The 19,520-nt window shown below is 38.0% G+C and overlaps 1 protein-coding gene across 10 annotated transcripts in view; it reads right to left on the bottom strand.

Annotated features, from left to right (window-relative positions):
- Positions 1-19,520, bottom strand: part of PDE1C (phosphodiesterase 1C) — a 317,833-nt gene that overhangs the window by 149,440 nt on the left and 148,873 nt on the right. The window contains exon 1 of one of the 10 annotated variants that reach the window (XM_021385555.1): positions 4,362-4,456. The exons of the other annotated variants lie outside the window; for them this stretch is intronic. Coding sequence (XP_021241230.1) covers positions 4,362-4,441 — 80 coding nt within the window. The 5' untranslated portion in view covers positions 4,442-4,456. Of the gene's footprint in view, positions 1-4,361; positions 4,457-19,520 lie in introns of those variants that run through there. 10 annotated transcript variants of the gene reach the window in all.

Below are 19,520 nucleotides of genomic sequence, written 5' to 3'. Positions count from 1 at the left end.
GAAGGAAGAAAAGGCTAACCTTGGCAGATCTATTTTCAGTGCAAATGGTTATTTCCATTTGAGGGTTGTGTGGCCTTTTGACTAGTCATGCATCTAAAAAGTGGGAAAGTCAAAAGCAATATAGAATGACTAAGAGATTTTCTATAAAGATGAAAAAAATAACATGTTGCGCAGATCTGTGTGATATTAACTCACAGAGACTCTAATTACTAAAGTAATGCTGGGCCCTTTGATAAAAATATCTTTTCTAAGTATCCCCTTTTACCACCTAATTAATTCTGAGCATAAGAAGTACTTTATTACATGAAAGCACATAACCTTTCCCTTTTGATATGAGAGAAGTCTTCATTCACCGAATTTGCTTTTCTACTGCACCAGAATTGCCTCTCTTCAGTTGCCACAAAGGAAAATAAGAATTGCCATTCCAAGATAGGTCAATGTCCAAATCTATCCAAAATTTCTCTTAAAGGTAGTCAATAGCAGACATCTACATGTATAAAACTTCACTAATGGATATTTATTCCATGAAACAGTATTCTTTATCCCACATAAAATAAATTTATCTCCAGTTAAGATGCAAAAATCTGAAGAAGAATGAGATAATGATGTGTCTCCACATTTCACGTTACTGAGCATTAACATGGAAATACAGAATCTGTATATGCAGCAAGCTCATTGAATGGCCTGAAAACTGCATACAGTCAGTCATTTCTGTCACTCTTTTTTCCCACTTTTCCTCAGCCAGTCTCATTTGTTATATCCAACTGTGGCATTGCTGGACAAGACGGACAGACTTTAGAACATCAGTTGTAAATAGCCTCTAGCACAATGGATTGCAATGTGGATGCTGAGTGTTGAGCTTCAGTCAATCCTAAAATGAGTCATATACATGTTTTGCAAAGCTGACTTGAGCTAATTTATTTATTTTTACCCTTTTCTCCCAACATTCTCATATTCCCTCTCCACAAAATCTATGGAAGTTAAAAAAAAGAATCTATATTGTCCAGTAAACACTTCATACGCCTTTTTAAAACTTACATCTTTTGAAACACTGAAAAGTTAACTTATTTAAATTTCAGCATTTGAGGAAAAATCAGTCTTAGCCTGACAAGTTCTGAAGAGTGAAAGTGTGAAAACTGCACCTACAGGTCTGTGTCCCATGTGCTTCACAACACATCATTCCCTACAAGCAAATACTGCATTTACTTCACAACAATCCATCTCTAGTTTTCAGATGGAGACAAGTACAACAGAACAAGTTCAGTTCATAGGTGCAGCTGAGATTTTCACAGAGCTGAAAAGGTGAAAATCCCAGACCTCTACCCAATCCCCTCAACCACACGGTCTTTCTCTAGATAGTTTAATTTATATAGGTTCCCTAAAACTTGTGGACAATTATGGGATTGAAAAGCAGTGTTTGGAGGTAAAGAATCCATGTCCCTCACAACAGGCTAAAATTTTTTCCCAGTCAGCTACTCCAGCTGCACATCTGTTATCATACACTACATGTCAAACCTGTTCTCAGAACCGTCGGCACAAAAGGACGTGACAGACTCAAGTGGGTGAAATGAATAAGGAGTGACGTTTGGAACATTAATAACGCTAGCTGGAGAGATTAATCATGGACTGTGACCCCTGCTACTCTACCCACTGACTGTTTCCATGCCAAGAAGCGGTGTACTCCTCTCTTACCATTTTAGTCTGAATTGTGGAACTAATGCTTTTGCAACTGTGATAGACAGAGGAAAAGCTGCAGGATCACAGAGATATGTACCTGAAGGCAGGTCTGTTTGCCTAAAGGCTTCTTCATTTTCTGTCACATTTTGATTCAGTAAAATACACCACTCCTCCCTCCAGGCTCTATCTGATACTGTATGTACCTTTAATGTTGCAGTTACCTATGGTAATCTGTCCAGACTAGCACAATACAGTATCATTAAAGACTTTAATTCATGTTCAGTAGTCACCTCTCTACGACTCATTGGGTCTATTTGTCAGATAGAGTTACTTCATCTGAAAATTCCCAAAGCAGGAAATTAATAGACCATCTGCCTACTCATCATCCCTTCACAGTACAAAATTCATCTTTACAAGCCTCCCTTCAAAACCACTGAAATCTGATTATAAGCATGTAATGACAGTTTATCTCCAAAATAGGTTGAACAATTCCTCTTTTCTTCCTCAAGTCTGAGCCATGACATAATTCAGACTGGAAGCAATGAGTCTATAACAAAATTAAAAATCAAAACCTAAAAAGAAGTCAATTCATATTTTACTAAAAGGCAGGGATGGGGTTCTGCCATTTTGCTGCGGATGTACAATACCCTACTCCGTGTGAAACCCTGCTTATAGCATTAGGACTTCCCAAGGACTAAGGAACCAGGTAGCCCGAGTGAGAGCAACTCAGTCTAACTCAATCTGAAAAATGAATTAGAAATGTAGCAAGTTACTTCTGTAGCCATTTTCTGGAAAGAGAGGCTAACTTATAATTTTCTCAGCATTCTGTAATGTAATCCTATCATCTGAAATTAATTCATCTGAAATGTCTAGAAATTTTCTGTGCATCAGAAAAAATGAGTTAAACATTCAGATATATGCATTTTTCCTTTTTGTCTTGCCTTCTTTTTCTTTCCTGCATTTCAGTTTGCTTTCCATTCATTTCATCCTTCTGCCATGCAATATTAGCTAGTGAGTTTCATTCAGCTCTTTCAGAATGCTAGCTTCTTTCTCTAGTTTTCACGAGAAAAGTTTGCAGGTGCTAGAATTAAGTCAAACCAGTACAGGATCACTTTTGATTTTTAATGAGCTGCCAGCTTTTTTCCTCATCGCTTTTTTTTCCCTTTCTCCAATTAACAAAACGCAAGTATTTGTTAGATCAATATGGAGAAATACATTTAACTTTGGAATTCATGTATGTGTTTTCTAAAAATCACCCTGCTGAATCAAATTCACATCTGAATGACAATGAGCAATTACAGTTATTGAAGAGAATTTCATTTTCTGTAATCATTCTGTATATTAAAAAGAAAGTCTTTGAGAGATTTTTAAAAACAGAGTTAGAAATATATTCTGAAAAAAAAAAAGGTAGAAATATTAACGGAGTCTTCATCATCACCTTAAAAGGTCTTTATAGTCTCTAGAGTGAATTTCTCACATTGCAGTTCTGGACGCCTTAATGTAAAATGAACGTGTACAATATAGTATTGCAGTTCCTCATTTACTTCTCAACAAACTTGGCTTTCTCATAGCACTTTCAGTCACAGATTGATGAACACTGGACTGCTGAACTACTTATCTATCTGTCTCATTTGGCACATCTTGCCTTTCAGATAGGATCATATCTACAAACTGGCAGAACTGCTCATAAAGCGAATTGCAGATCACATCAGTAAGATGAAGGGCAGAGTTTATAGCCTTCCGAAAACATTTATTATATATGAATTAACTGCAGCTGCTTTCATTCTGAGCAAATGTGGCTAGCAGCACTGTGAAACCTAATTAACTATTTGCCTTACTGATATTGGTTTACAAATACACTTGATGGGGCACAGTTATTTACCAAATTGAAAGAATTGCCTCATTACTTTCCTGCCCTCTGGTCGTTATGCTATGGGAAAGAGATAACACCTGCTCTGGAAAACTGGCTGTTTCCAGAAGACCAAAGTATCCACTCTGATTTATCTCATCTTTAAATAAAATGGTCTTCATCTTTCTAATCTTTCCTCACACCAAAGGCTCATCATTTTCATCACCAGGCTGTGGAATCCTCTCCGGTCTGCTCTATCTTCCATCACTGAGAGTTATCAAGACAATGTAATATCCACAGGGCAGAAGTCTCATCATTTCCCAAAAGAGCTATTCAATCTCTTGAATATTATCTCCCATTCTTTTGTTTTCTGGCTACCTTCACAGGCTGAGCAGAGCTCGTCCTTCCAGGAATTCTGTCCCCATGCTAGAGGGCTAATTTGAAACCAGGATCCAGTCTAAAACCAGAATGAAGGCTAAGAAACAATTTTTCTGACTGGTATTTGAATTGTCACATACATGGTACTGGAGCTCATGTTCTTACGGTTTTCTTGTTCAGTCCTAATTGCAACCTATGGGAGGAGCAGTGGGAGTCCTGGGGAAGGATGGAAAGAAGGAGAGATAGATGAGAAGAGACTTCCAAAAAAGCCTAAATGGGAAATGTTGCTCCAACTGAAATAAGCAGTAACTTTTTGAGAACCAAAGTTTAGCCTGCTTATTTCCTTCTCTTCAAAGTCAGATTAACAACCTCATGTCAAAAAGCTAAGAAAAATGCTGTCATCCTGCCTTAGCGTGGCCCCATCACCCTCTGTGCCCACACACACGCAGTGACTGACCGTATGTGAATTATCAGACTGTGGAGTCGCTCAAATGTGACCACTGTTTCCCACAAGCTCCTGAAATAAAGAAAATCCATCAGCTCTTTTCACTGTGCCTTTCTGTAGGGCAAAAAAAACAGCCTGAAACCTTGATTGCTGTTAGGCAAGCTAGAACAGCACACGTTGTATTTTTTAAGATACAATAAATAACTCTCAAGGAGTTGACTGCAAGCTTTTAAATATCCTTATGCATTTGGATAAAAAAAAAGAAAGTATTTCAAGCACCCTGTGAAGTTTCATTGAGGGTTTGACCACCGACCCTTAACATTTTAAAAGTCCTTCTTTAAAATCTGAAGGAAGTTTACTATTCTTTTCCATAAATAATACCTTTTAAAGATTTATTCCTGTGTGGAATGAGTTCAGTATTGTAAGTGAGCAAACACTGTTTCATAATCTGAGAAGTGCCAAACAACAAAATATTTCCCCTCAAATTTATTTCTGTTACATAACATTAGGGGTAAGTGAAAAACATCCAGAGAGACTTATTTGTATGACATTTTACTAGACTACCAGAGATAGAGGGGATTTACACACACATATATATATATGCATATATTTGCTTATCAGATGATAAAAGACTAATCAAATAATTTAAATTATTAAAACAAAATAAAAATCAGGGGAAAAGTGATCTATCAAATTTAACAAAGTGTTTAGCTAATGTTCAGAGGTACATTGAACTAATACCAAAAGGGAATTTCAGGATGTTTTAAGAAGCTTCAGTAGAGCTGCAAACCTGCTGCTGATTATCATTGAACTAAGAGGAGGATTGGAATGTTAAACATAACAAACAAAGCCAAGGGGAAATATGAGTTTTAGGCAAGGTCACACTAAATTGCAACACTTCCTTGCAAATGTATTTTTCCAGAAAGGGCAACTTCCCTTCTGCAAGGTCTGTAGCTTATTATTCTCTATGATGATTCACACCTCACAATAACAATCCTATTTGAAAAACAGAACCAGTGTAATTTTAAAATAAGTACATATTTCCATCCAGGACACTGTAAGTTCAAGCAGACGAGCTGTTTGAATCTTTGAAGATCTATATAGTTGTTTTGTCTGATAATCTACTCAGTTGTTTAGGTTTTCCCTTTCTATTACTGCTGTACTGCTTGGATAGGATACCAATATCACACCACTGGATCCTTTTAAGACTCTCCCTGCAGCCTGTGGTGTATGGTCAGTCCTTGCTAAAGTCAAAAAGCAGGTAGTAATAATAATAATAATAATAATGGAACTATTCAGCTGTACTGGCAAAGTTTCAAAACTCAGGTTCCCAAATAGTACAGCTTGGGAAGTGGTGATAAGACCCAGGCAGTAAACAGATGCTGAACAAATGTCTCAGGAATGGCATCATGAAGTGACAATTCAAGCTAACTTACCACAATGAGATTATTTTCTCTCTCTGTACTGTGAAAAATAATACGTCACTACTGTTATTAACAAGTGACAGAATGAGGTGCTGTAGTCTCCCATGCAAGAATAAGTAGTTCATAGAAAACAAATTTGCTGCATTGGATGCATTATTTGCATGGTTTTCTTCCATTTCTTACCAAGGATAGTGCTAATCAGTTAGAGATTTTGAGTATTCACCAAGTTGAATTCATAGCAGAAAAAAAAACAGGCTGTGTGCTGTCTGCAAAATGTGCTTTAGTTTGGTTTAGAAACACTCAGCGTGAAGGAAGACTGTTAGCTCATTCCAAGGACAGGACGGAAAACAGCTTTAAGGTATCTTCAGTCGCAACCATTAGTTTCATCGATGACTAAATAAATAATGAGAACATTTCTAAGAAGATGTCCTGGAAGATTTCTCACACTTGCTGTGCAAGGAAACTACCAGGAGATATCTCTGTGTGCATCTAGTCCCAGAGCTACATTTAGACCTCATATATTACCACTGCACGCTTCCCCCCTAACAGCTCTGCTTCTAAGACACCCACTTTTAAGACTGAATCACTCCTAGCTGGAAGAGCGTTCAAACAACATTCACTCATTTCCTTGGTCATTCTTTCACTTTGTGAGACCAGTGGTTAAAGCTGCCTCAGAGGTATCCTTGGAGATAGAAATTTCTTGCCTTTCCCAAAATATTTTTGCCACCTTTTCCTCACATTAGCTTAGAAGAGCCCTGTGTGGAAATCTGTGTTCAACACAGCTTGAAAACAGACCATAACACTAGAGGTAAGTTGGAATAAAATGGTTTTTAAAAACAAAATGAATATATATATATATATAAGTATATATGCATTTAAAGTTAAAATATTTTAAACCTTTGAAGCAGGCAGAAGACATGAAATCTCCATGTGTTAGCAAGCCAAGATTACTTCTGTGTTTCTTCATGCATCACAAAGTCCTTTATAAAGACTTTTAAACATATCCACACAGATGTCTCTATAGCTTGGTTGTTCAGCAGAACACAGTTTTCGGCTGTTTTTCAGCCTGAATTTACACAGTGACACTGGTGACAATCAGTCACCTACCCTTCCCTATGTTTGAAGTACCCTCAGCATTCAATGCAACAAGTTGGTAATGCAAAGCTTACCAAAGAGCCCCACGCTTTTGAAGCCAGAGGCTATGTGGCTTTGTGAAACAACATGGGATGCCTACACGTGAACAACTGTATCAAGTCCTCTGTTTGAGGACTGTGTCAGATTAATTGGTGGAGCTGGGAGATATGCTTCCAGACTCTTTGGATTCTATACACCTAACACATAACTGTGATGCCTATTCTTCTCATCAAGTAATAAACTCCCTGCTTCTCAGTGAGTCATGAGCTCCAATTCAGTTTCACAAGAAAACTAGTAACCTGCATTATTCAAGAGAAATACTCATGGGGTAGGGAAACACAGCTGAACTGAAACACAGAATTATTAAACACTTATTACACAGTCATGACTGTTCAAGTGCCTTCTTCCTCAAAATGTTTGTTAGACATCTTATTTCCAGAAGAATAACGCCTAACAGTATAATTAAACTAACTTCATTGATGTCTTTCTGTTTTTTAAAGACAAATTTAGTGGCAATTGAAAGATTCAAAAATGTAGATGTCATTTTTTAGTGTATTGAAAATACATAACTTCTAAATTTTAATAATTTTATTTCCAATCAAAAATATCAAATTTTTATATTTCCCAGTGAGTACATGCTTTCCTTTAACTTCTATACCTGTACCTCTAGTTGAGATCATTCTACAGAGAGAAATCTATAAATCTCATAAAATATGATGTTTGGGTAACAAAATTACAATTCAGAGAGAAAGCTTTTGCTGCATCTGTGTGCATGTGATGCTTTGAAGGAAGATGCTATCCTAATGTCATGGTTTTATTATTTTTATCTGTATTCCACATCATAACATCATGTAAAGCACTGGGAGTTAAAGAGTTAATGCTCCAGTTTTGTGGACTGCCTATTTTCCAGGTACCTGGTTCTCAGAAGAGAAGTACATATCCCAGAGGACTTTTCACTGTTCTGTTTCTGTTTTCCATTCAGAGGGAAAGATAAAACTGCTCACAGGTCACGAGACGTCCCCTTTCCCTTTTGTCTTATCTGCAGTGTGTGCTCCCTAGCCACCTCACCTTCAGCATTAGAGTAAGGCCTTTGGTTCTGGACACCCTCTCTCATTTAATTTGATTTATTAGCCTCAATTCCAATTATATTGTATTACTGTGTTATCTTGCATTCCAATATCATATTTAGTAAATTAGCTTTCCTCCTCAGATCACTGCTGCTGTTTTGTTTTTAGGCCCATCTCCCTACCTTTTCCCCTTTCAGTTCATTCACCTAACAAGTCCCCCATCACTCTCAATATACAGAAATCCAGATACTACCCACTGAAATGTAAAGCTACAGAGACTGAAGACATTTTTTTCCACCTACATCTTTTTCAGTTGCAACCACTATGTGCAGGTCTACAGACACTGCGAAAGGTTTCTCAGAGCTATCTATGTTTCCATCGGTGGATTAATAAGGAGCAACTCACAACGGCAGAGGAGTGCACTTTTTCTAGTGATGTGACAAACTACCTGCAGGTTCCAAACACCAGTGAGAGTCCATATCACCTTCTGTCATTTTTCAGCTGACCTGAATCACCCGCAAACCACTTGAGCCCCATCTCCAAGTCTAACTGCTGCACAACTCTTTTATTAATGTTTTACTAATGTTTGAGCATTAAAGGATAATAAAGCTGTAATTCAGAAATATCTTTACATTTATTCTTTATGCCATAATATATAATATATATACTATATATATGTATGTAATATAATAAATATTATATATTTATGCCTCCTAAGTGAAGGTTACTGGACAAATGATGAAGCAAATCCAACTTTAATTATACTTTCCTTCTAAAATGTTTCAGTTCTAAATTCAGATTAGAGCAGCATCAAGGCTATGCTGAATATAGGGCTGAACACCGCTCTCTAGAGATAAAAAGATGAGAGCTGATGCTGATTGCCATTGGTCTCCGATTGATTCTCAAGGACACTGACAAAAAGCGTGGTGTTGGCCTGCTCATAAGATTATGCAGACAGAATAATTGGGGTGCTGCACTCTCAGTACTCAGCCCATCCAGCTGAGAATAGGAGAGAAATGAAACTGTACTGAATACATGTGTTGGGAGTATTCCTTAGGACAGTCCTGAGAAAAACGGGAGAGCCTCTCTGTCATCACCAAACTTCAAAGTTTGGTCCCAAAAGAGTAAAAACCTTCAAGTATTGAAGATTTTCATCACAAAAATGCTCTGCTTGAATCTGTTGTACCTCCAGTTAGTTCATACCTCACTTCAAAAAGAGGACAGCCACGTTTATTCTATATATCCTTTCAGCTCCATGCTGACATTTACAGTTTCCAGGCGTTTAACGTGAATTGGCTCCCTTCCAGGCCCTGATGCTGAATCTCCAGCACTACGCATGCTGAGGACAGTGTCCTTCAGGCTTTGAGGATAAAACTCACACCTTTGGAAGCTTTAGGACAGGACAGGAAAGGGATTCATCTAGTCCAGTGTTCAGAATTTTCATATTGGTGCTGAAGTTCTTCATGCCTCATGAGCATTAAAATTGAAGCTATAGTATGGAACAGAGCAAGTAGTTGTCTACATTGTTTTATGAGTGCAGAAACTCACTGAAGATGTGTTTGTCCCCACAGTCTGAAAACGTTCACCATATCACCGGGTAAAAGAATACACATCACAACTGAAATCTGTAGGAAAGCAGAACCATTTCTACAGCTTAGTCAGTCTGAAGAAAAATTAACAAGCTGTTGCTTTTCAGAGAATAAATGTTACAAGAAGGTATTGATTTCCTTTTCAAAACAAATCTACTGGTGGCAAAAGATGCTGGATTGACGATAGCCTAGGAGATCCTACTCATTTATCTATATGCAAAACATGGTCAGCATTAATAATGCAGATTTTTATTTTATTGCTATGTTGTAGCTATTTACCACATGAACATGGACCAGCAGCAGTAGGACAGCAGATTAGTCTCTGTGCCTGCTCATTCCTTGAGCATTCAACGTTTCATGTTCGTAGGGGCTTAACTAGCTTCTCCGATGCCAACCACTTATTTCACAAAACCACAAGACATAAATCACAAAACCACTGTTGATCTGGGCCATGGATTCCACCCACTCCTACAGTAGGTAGTGGACAAGTATTTCTGTCCAGAATGCAAGACAAAACTGGAGAAGTTCTTAGTAATTCTTATAATCACTAAGTACTGCCAGAATTTAAGTGTTATTAGATATGTTATTAGGTTACCTGGAAAAAAACTTCAGTGTGGATCAGCATCTCTCACTTTTTCTTTCTTTCTTTTACTTGCTTTACTGGTGTTGTTTTGCTTGTTTGTTTGTTTTTAAAGTGCATTCTGCTGTGAATTTTCCCAGGAAGAACAAGCAAGAACCACTGTCATCCTATCTATTCATTACTATTAATATCTCAGAGTCTGAAAAGCAACACAATGAGCTAGAGGTATACGAGCCCAGAACAGCTGTGTTTCACAGAGCAGCAAGTCTACTGAAAGCTTTCTGCACTGCATGAAGCATCTTTTCTGACATCAAACTTAAAGGAATGGATTTTTATTTTTGTCCCTTTTTAAAATAGGTGATCCTAATCAACAAAATAGTAAAAAGAATACCCTGAAAACATGTTTTACGTAAATATTAGTCAAAAAAATGTTCCAAAGTTATGAAGCATAGTTACATGGACTGCTAAATCTGAGTATGTTGCAAAGGAGCACAGAAATAAGATACTTACACATGTTAAGACTAATAACCTGAGAAATAAATCATGATCTAACTATACCACATCAATTATGTTCAGAAAATAGTTATTTCTTATATCTTAAGGTAAAGCTGTAGCAAGGTGAGAGGAAATGTAGGTTTAAGTAGCTTATGAATCTGTATGATTATTAGGAGTAAGCAGCTATATGGAAAAAAGCACAAACCCAAAAGGATATCTGACCAGGCACTGGAAATCTAGACTTCCAAAGTGCTGCCCCTACATTTTGTTGAAAAGCAAACAACAACAACAACAAAACAAACAACAACAACAACTTGCTTCTCTACTACAATTGGGGAAGGGAAAAAAAATCTTTGGAAATGGTCATGCACAACTTTACTCCTGAGAGCTTGAGATCAAGATCAATCTCAAACTAGGTGCATCTGACATGTATTCTATATGTACACATTCATCTGTCTGTACAGCCAAGCACATTAGCATATCCAAGTATAGTCAAACAATGAATCCACAATGTAAACAGCTCAGACATTTTTATGAAGCCTTTGAGAAGCATGGTATGTGCAGGTAAGTACAGAACAACTGGATGTTTCTACTTGAGAACCTCCATACCAGGAGAGTAATTGTTCCTCTGCAGAATTAATCTAGCATCATCATCCCCAGGAGAATAATGTTAATTCACATGGAAAAATACACATGAAATTCTGAAGCAGGGTCTGCATCTCTTCTGACTCATCATCAGATGGATAGGATTGATGGAAGGAGACACATCAGCCATAAACTACAGCAAATTGCTTCTTAATCTTCTCTGTGGTGCTGCTCAATGCATACTTTGACTCAGCTTACAAGTTAGGAAGCAGAGCAAATAACATGTATTAAGTATATTAATGTGTGATTATTTTTCAAACTAATGCACGCACAAAGGAAGACCAAATCCTTTGCTACTACTTAAGGCTTATTTTCCATTTTTTGTGTTAACACTTGGAAGCCAGCCTGTCAAAATACATTACTGGACATGCTCCCCTGTGCCTGCGGAGATGGCACTACACAGCAGGGAGCTGCTAATATTTTCACAATAGGCTCTTGTAGATGTTTTCACCTTAATGTGTGATAAGTACTTTGGTCCAGAGAGAGTGTAATATCCACCTAGATAAGACATAAAAATCTGGATGACTTCTTCAGCTATCGTTTCAGTAAAATACTGTACGTCAGTTATAATCTCAAAACAGGCAGGACAACAGGCAAACAAAATGCATTTGAGGGGGAAAATCATTCATAAGTCCTGGATAATCCATTGAGAATTTGCTAATGCAGACACAGTGCTTAATCAGTAGAAATCAAAAAGGAAGTCTCTCTGGTGCAGCAATGAGGAAAGAGGGTTTATAGCTTTCCTATATTTGATAAGACTTCTCAGTTGCTCCAGTGTAATCCACATTAAAAGTGAGAAATTTCTCTTGAGAAAAAGTCACACTGCTAGGAGATGGCTGATCTTCTCCTGGAACAAATATCTCACCAAAGATGCCTCATCCACTGTGTCTGATAGAGTATTAACAAACTGCCTTAGGATTCCCTCTGTCATTTGCAAGGGAGATGTGTGTCTAGGAAGTGAGAGATTTTGAAGTCTGGAAGCTTACACAGGACTTCAATTATTTTGCTCTCCTACAAAAGAATTCTCCATGTAAAATCTCACTCCTACACTAACTGCCAAAATAATGTCAGTCGTTAGCAATTTTTTTCTTTCTCTCTCTCTTTCCCCCAGCCACCACGAATGTTGTCTTTTGGTCTGACCGCTAAATCAAAGAGAGGGATCAAAACAATTCTTTATTGATTTAAATTGAATTTGAGACACAGCTAAGGCAAAGGGTCCTGAACTAGTCATGGAAATGCTGCAACTTCAGATAATTTAAGCAACTAGCTTTTTGCAATTACCTAGAATACTGAAAACTAAAACGGCCTCAAAGTTGCTACAGCTCGTATATTATAAATGCTTGATGGGAAAATCAATTATCTATGCATTACTTGAAGCACTGGCTCCAAGGGGTCAACTTTTTAGCAGCTGCTGGGATTACTGGCTTGATCAGATAAAATCTAGCATTCAGCAATAAAAAAATAGAAGTCCATGTACATTATTTTGTTTCTTCCTTCCTTCCTTTGGTATTTATTCCCTAGGAACTTCTGGATATTCAACTGAATGGCAAAGTCCTACAGCCTAGATGGAGCAAGTGGCAGTGAAATCCCAAATGTTAGGGTTTCCCACTTGTTTCTTGAGCTCTCCCTTAGAGGGAAAGGTTTAAGAGAGAGAAAACTATTGTGTGTAGTGTGTGTCAGTGGAAGAGCAGAGTCATACAGAGATTCAAGACTAATGTTTTTCTTACTTATGCAGTGAATTAGAAAAATTTGCACACAGGAAAGAAGGATGTGGAGGAACAAAGGAATTGGAAATGGCAGTTAGGGAAAAGAAAGAGTGGACACAAATGTGTTAACATTGTGTTAACAATTGCTTTCAAGAAATAGAAGATCTGCACTAGTATCTGAAAAAAAAATAGTTCTGGTTTTACAGTGCAAATAAGAAAGAAAGGATAAAAAGAGATGTTCTATAGAGCAGCCTCTGCCTTTGCTAACAGTTATGTCAAGCTCCATCAAAAGAGGGTTCCTTCCTAGCAGTACCAACAGTTTTCATCCAGGCTTGGGAAATGAGAAGTCTGTTCAGCCATAGAGGAATTGTGTGAGTAGCAATGGCCCTAGCTTTCTCTCTATTATGCTACCAACACGAACACCAAAGTTAATGTCTTATTCACTAAGGAGATTAAATTGGCTTCCATGCATCAAATCTGAGTAACTCACTTCCAAGGGGCAAAAGTAAAAAAATAAAAATCAATGGTATTTTACAGAAAGATCATGTCAAATAAGCAATAATATAGGCCTTAACTGAATTCTTCATTATGTTTTATTATCCTTTTTATACAAATCATGGGAAAAGAACTTTCTCTTACATCCCCTCACCATATCCTAATCTAATTATTTGAATGTGCTTTAGTAAAGTAGCTGAGAATAGCTAGAATTGAAATGAACACTTACTGGTAGCAGTGTACCTAAAAGTAGAATAACATTCCATGTAAGTAAGTAAAGAATGAAAACTGCAAAACTCCAAATTAAAAAGCAAACCACTTCAATGTAGCTAAAAATAAGTCAGTGTGAAGAGTGCTGGATATCACTCAAAACCAAATTAACCCATTGGGAAGGTGTCAGGAGACTGGGCTTATTTTCCTCCCATGAGGCTTTCCAAATTCGTATGTGCACTATCTTGTTTGGTTCCAATTGTTAGAAACAAAAGTGCCAAAGTAACATAAGGCTGTAGTGCATCTAATCTGTCTCACCTATTTTTAGACTGTTAATCACCTGGGTGCCTCACTAGTGAAAAACCTAGCAGATTTTTTTTTTTTTTTTTTTTAAACAAAGCCCAGGAAAGGAGAAGAAAAATCAAGACTGTTTCTGTTCTGTCTTTTCCCCAGGATTTGATGAGGAAAACTTGTCAGGCACTAAGAATTTTTAAAAAGAAAGCATCTATACTTTTGAAAGTCATTTCACACCAATTTTACCCTACCTAAAAGGGAACAAATTTTGCAAAATTAGGGATTACAAATAACATCTTCCAAAATGGTATAGATATTCTGGTTTCCTTTCAGCTATGGAAGAGTAACACAAATGTATTTACAAGATCCAGCAAAAAATGTGATCTAAAATCCTGAAGCAATTCTGGACAGTGTCTGTAAAAACCTGAAGCTAGATGATATCACAATTACATTATGAAAATCAGTTTTATGTATGGATAGAGGACCAATGCAAAAGCACATGTGTGTTATCAGCGCTGCTGAAATGATAACGAAGCCTGTGTCCTAAGCATGTTCCTAACATTTAGGAAAAACCTTGACATACCTTTCTTACTGTGAAAGACACTTGTCGTCACAGTATTTCAGTAGCAAAAGCTACACTTGCCATGTTCAAATGTGACAGAATCCATTCCTTATCATGCAAGATGTATTACTGTTAAAATAAATTCTGTACAACCAATATCTTTTGGATGTATAATAAATCAGCTGGAAAAGCTATCCTTGGTATATTCAATATTTTAATAATTATTAATCATTAAGATCTTGCATTTATTGATAATTTTTCAACACTGTGTAATATGAGATATGGTATAAAATATATATCAATAAAATAATAGCAATATAAAACAGTAAGAAAGATTTCATCACTATTTAGTCCTGTTTCAGAATTATTTTGAATTTACTTTTACTCTGGATAAAGGAAGTCCCATTACTCTTGTCAAGAATCCAAAATTTATATCTTCCTCTATCATCATATTAAGCCATCATATTAAGAAACAGCTGCCACATTTTGTGTAGAAAAACTGAGCAAGATTTCAAGAGCAAGGAAAAAATGTGCATGTTTGTATGGAGTCTGATCTCAAAGCACCTTCCAGTTCTCATAAGGGAGGAAAATAGGAGAAGGTCAAAAAGAGGGAATGTATGTAAAAATGACAGTCATTTTTACTGTTTTCTTCTTATAGAAAGTGCTAGGAGAAAAAAAGCTGGGATTTTCCAGAAGATAGTTATTTTCTTCCTCACTCAACATGAAGTTTCTCTACACACAACCAAGCAATATTAGCTTCCTCCATGAACTAAAGCCCAAACTCCACTTAGCTTTTGTCAGCTTGCACCACAACTTTTTATTCACAGCTGTGTAATGCTGCCGCAATGACTGCACTTAAACTACATTAAATGATCATTCAGATTGCAAAGTCAAGCACCCAGAATGCTAGGAAATACCAAATTAAGGTTGCCAGTGACACTTTAAATTGGCCATTCATGTGCAAATTAATTACAAGCTTTACTTAAATACCATTTTCAATTTTTTTCCCAGTGCACCTATGATTCTGCACTGCACTTAATAAACAACACTCAGTAGGTCAGTACCTTTTTTACTGAAAGTAAACATTCATTAAATTTAACAGAACTAGCTCCACTTGTAATATTACAGAAATAAGTTAGTAGTCTTCTTTTGCAAAATGCCCAGCAGCACTGAATTGAAAAATTAACATCAGTTTCCCTGAAATGCAGAGTTTCAAGAAGTCCTGCTGAAGTAACAGTGAGCTGAGGAGGTCTCAGTACCCAAAAGAATTTACATTTCACAGAGAATTTTGACATACTGAGTTGTACATTTGCATGTGCATGCTACTGATTAGGCTATCGACCTTTAATGCATCCTACTTATATGGTATTGGAGACAATCCAGCAATAAAGAAAAACTAAGCTAAGCGGTATTATAATTACTTGTAAGGCTTAAGGAATTAGGGGAATTTTTATTATTTGTAATTAAGATAACCTTGCAATGTCAACAGATAAACTATGGAAATTAAGTGGTGTCAGAATTAAGTACTATACAACTAAATATATTGTCAAATTGAGTGAGATGCTGAATGCCAAATGTTAACCAAGGACACACCAATGTTATGAAGCACTGGGAACAGGAAGAGAAGATCTCCAGAGGTCCTCTCCAGTCTACGTTATTCGATGGTTCTCTATCAATAGCACTGACAACAATCTCCACATATAATGCCCTTACTATGACAATGAGCTTTCAGAGAGCACCAATGCTTCCTTCTCTTTAGTGTGTTCTAGTAGCACTAAAGGACAAGACACACTAGTGCAGTTTTCTGCATATGGTAAAGCTATAGGATTTGTTCCTGAATAAACGCTTTACTTATAGACCACCTACAATGAGACTTGCAAGGCTAGAAGTTAACCAGCATTTTGAAGTAATCCAAAAAAGACAGTGGATTATTTTCCTCTAAAGAAGTATCAGTGAGTAATCCTGAAGACACTCATCAGCTAAAGCTGGGAGAAAAAGTACCATTTTCCACTTTATATGTAACATGCATGTGTGGTTTCTCTCCTTGTGCTACACACTAACATATATATCACTTTTTTAAAAAACTTTTTTTAAAGAAGGATGTTCACATTGACATTTTTTCCCCTGAGTGTATTAACTAAATGCTAGAGCAAACTGGAACTGAGAAGCACAGGCACAGCGGAGAAAGAAAAGGAAAATGTGGGAAAGAGATGGGAAAGAACAGTTTATGTGTTTACTGCCTGATTGTGCAAAGAAGAAACAGCAAAATCCCTCAGAAAATTAGGGAAGATTTGATGGTCAGACCGTGTGGTTTGTATCACAAATTGACCTTTTTTAATGAGGGCGTAATCTTGTTTCTAAACATATTACATTAGTGTTTTGGAAGGCCTTTTAAGATGCTTCCTTCAGTGTCACAGCCGTATCTCAAAGGCACTTTGGTTACATTTCCTTTTCTGTTTTTGTACTTCATATATGGCATTGACAGATAGTTAGAGAAAAAAAACGTTCATTCATGATGGATGGATAAAATATTGGGACTCTTTTCACTTAGCTTTTATATAAAACAAGTTAAATTTAAGAGAAGCATTTGCATCTTAATGAAAAATTAAATTGTACAATTAACCAACATGCAGCTAAACCAAAACACAACACACATTTCTGTGTTACTGGCTGAGTACACATGCATTACTGCAAATTATTGAGGGTTGGAACTAGATGATTGTTGAAGTCCCTTCCAACTCAAACTATTCTATGATCATAATGGCAAAAAAAAAATTAAGTATGCCGTCTAACACAGATCATTCATTGGACAGATCTTGAGAAGATATATAGGACTTCAGTGAGTCCTTAAAAGTGCTAAACTGACTGCACCGCCTGAACTGAAAGTCATAGAATCATAAAATCATATGAGTTGGAAGGGACTTTTATAGGTCATCTAGTCCAACTCCTCTGCAATGAACAGGGTCTACAGTAGATCAGGTTGCTCAGAGCCCCGTCCAGCCTGATGCTGAATGTCTCCAGGGACAGGGCATCCACCACCTCTCTGAGCAACCTGTTCAGCACTTCACTGCCCTTATTGTAAAAAACTTTTTTCTTATATCCAATCTAAATCTCATATACATAGATCTCTCTAAAAGTAATGCTCCTATTTGTTTCCGTGGAAAATACAACAGCTACAAAGAGCACAATAACACCACTTGACAGAGCAAATTCTCAGCTACAAAACACTATTTTTCAACAGTCATCCTCATTAGCTGTATATTTTTGCCAGCAATGAACAAGAGCCTGCATGTCATGCTCGTAAAACTCTGCCCCAGCAGACTGTCGCTATCACCACTGCGGAAATGCACCACCCACCACCTCACTGAGCTCGCATCCACTGTTTGGTCTCCAGGAACATTCAGGAAGCATCCATGAATGCCAGTGGATGCCATTTTTTTCTGCATGGAGGAATTCAGTGATACACCTTTGCTTCATAAGCAGTTCCACATCAGACACCATTTTGACACACTGCCCCTCTGCTGCCATCTGTCACACAGCAACAAAATGTAAGAATATTGGCAGGAAGGTTCAACCGCTACTGCCATACCACCAACATTTGCCTCTGATGTTGTGGGACAACGTAATAAAATAGGAGGCAATACTTTTAGACCAGTCCTTGAAGTTTGAAACCATTTTCCCCTTGTCCTATCACAACCGACCTTGCTAAAGAGTCTGTCCTCTCCTTTCTTACAGCCCACCTTTAGATATTGAAAGGCCACTACCAGGTCTCCCCAGAGCCTTCTCTTCCTCAGGCTGAACAGTCCCAGCTCTCTCGGCCTGTCCTCACAGGGGAGGTGTTCCACCCCTTGGATCAGTTTTGTGGCCCTCCGCTGGACGCGCTCCAACAGGTCCATGTCTCTCCTGTACTGAGGACTCCACATCTGCACACAGTACTCCAGGTGAGGTCTCACCAGCACAGAGCAGGGGTGCAGGATCACCTGCCTTGACCTGCTGGCCACGCATCTTTTGATGCAGCCCAAGATATAGTTGGCTTTCTGGGCTGTGAGGGCACATTGCTGGCTCATGTCCAGCTTGCCATCCACCAGTACCCACAAGTCCTTTTTGTCAGCATTGTGCTCTATCCTTTCACATCCCAGCTTGTACTGATAGTGGGGGTTGCCACAACCCGGCTGCAAGGCCTTGCGCTTGTATTTGTTAAACCCCATGAGGTTATCCAGGTCTCACTGCTTAAGTCTGTCTAGGTTTCTCTGGATGGCATCCCACCAACAGCATCACACAGTTTGGTGTTACCCGCAAACTTGCTGAGGGTGCACTCAATCCCACTGTCGATGTCATTGATAGACATATCAAAGAGCATCAGTCCCAGTACTGACCCCGAGGGACAACGTTCGTCACTAATCTCCATCCAGACATGGATCCACTGACCACCACTCTTTGGGTACAATCTTGCAACCAGTTCCTCGCCCCTCAAAGTGTCCATCCATCACATCCATTTCTTTCTAATTTAGAAAGAAGGATGTTGTGGGGGACCATGTCAAAGGCCTTACTGAAATCCAGATAGATGGCACCAGTGTCTCTTCCCTTCTCCTCTGATGCAGGTACACCATCATAGAACACCACAAGTCTGGTCAGGCAGGACCAGCTCTTGGAGAAACCATGGTAGATGTCCCATACATCCTCCCTCTCTTCCATTTGCCTTAGCATGGCTTCCAGGAGGATCTGTTCCATGATATTCCCAAGCACAGAGGTCAGGTGGACAGGTCAATAGTTTTCTGGGTCACCCTTTCTACCCTTCTTAAAAATGGGTGCTATATTGCATTTTTTCCAGTCATCAGGGACTTCACCTGACCTCTATGACTTTTTAAATATCACTGAGGGTGACTTGGTGACTACATCTCCCAATTCCCTCAGGACTCTGGGATGCACCTCTTGAGGACCCATAGACTTGTGGATGTTCCTTAATAGGA

This window comes from Numida meleagris, chromosome 2, assembly GCF_002078875.1.
Source record: "Numida meleagris isolate 19003 breed g44 Domestic line chromosome 2, NumMel1.0, whole genome shotgun sequence".
Taxonomy (NCBI): domain Eukaryota; kingdom Metazoa; phylum Chordata; class Aves; order Galliformes; family Numididae; genus Numida; species Numida meleagris.
Note: the sequence above shows the minus strand (reverse complement) of the source record. Positions and strands in the feature narration are given on the sequence as shown.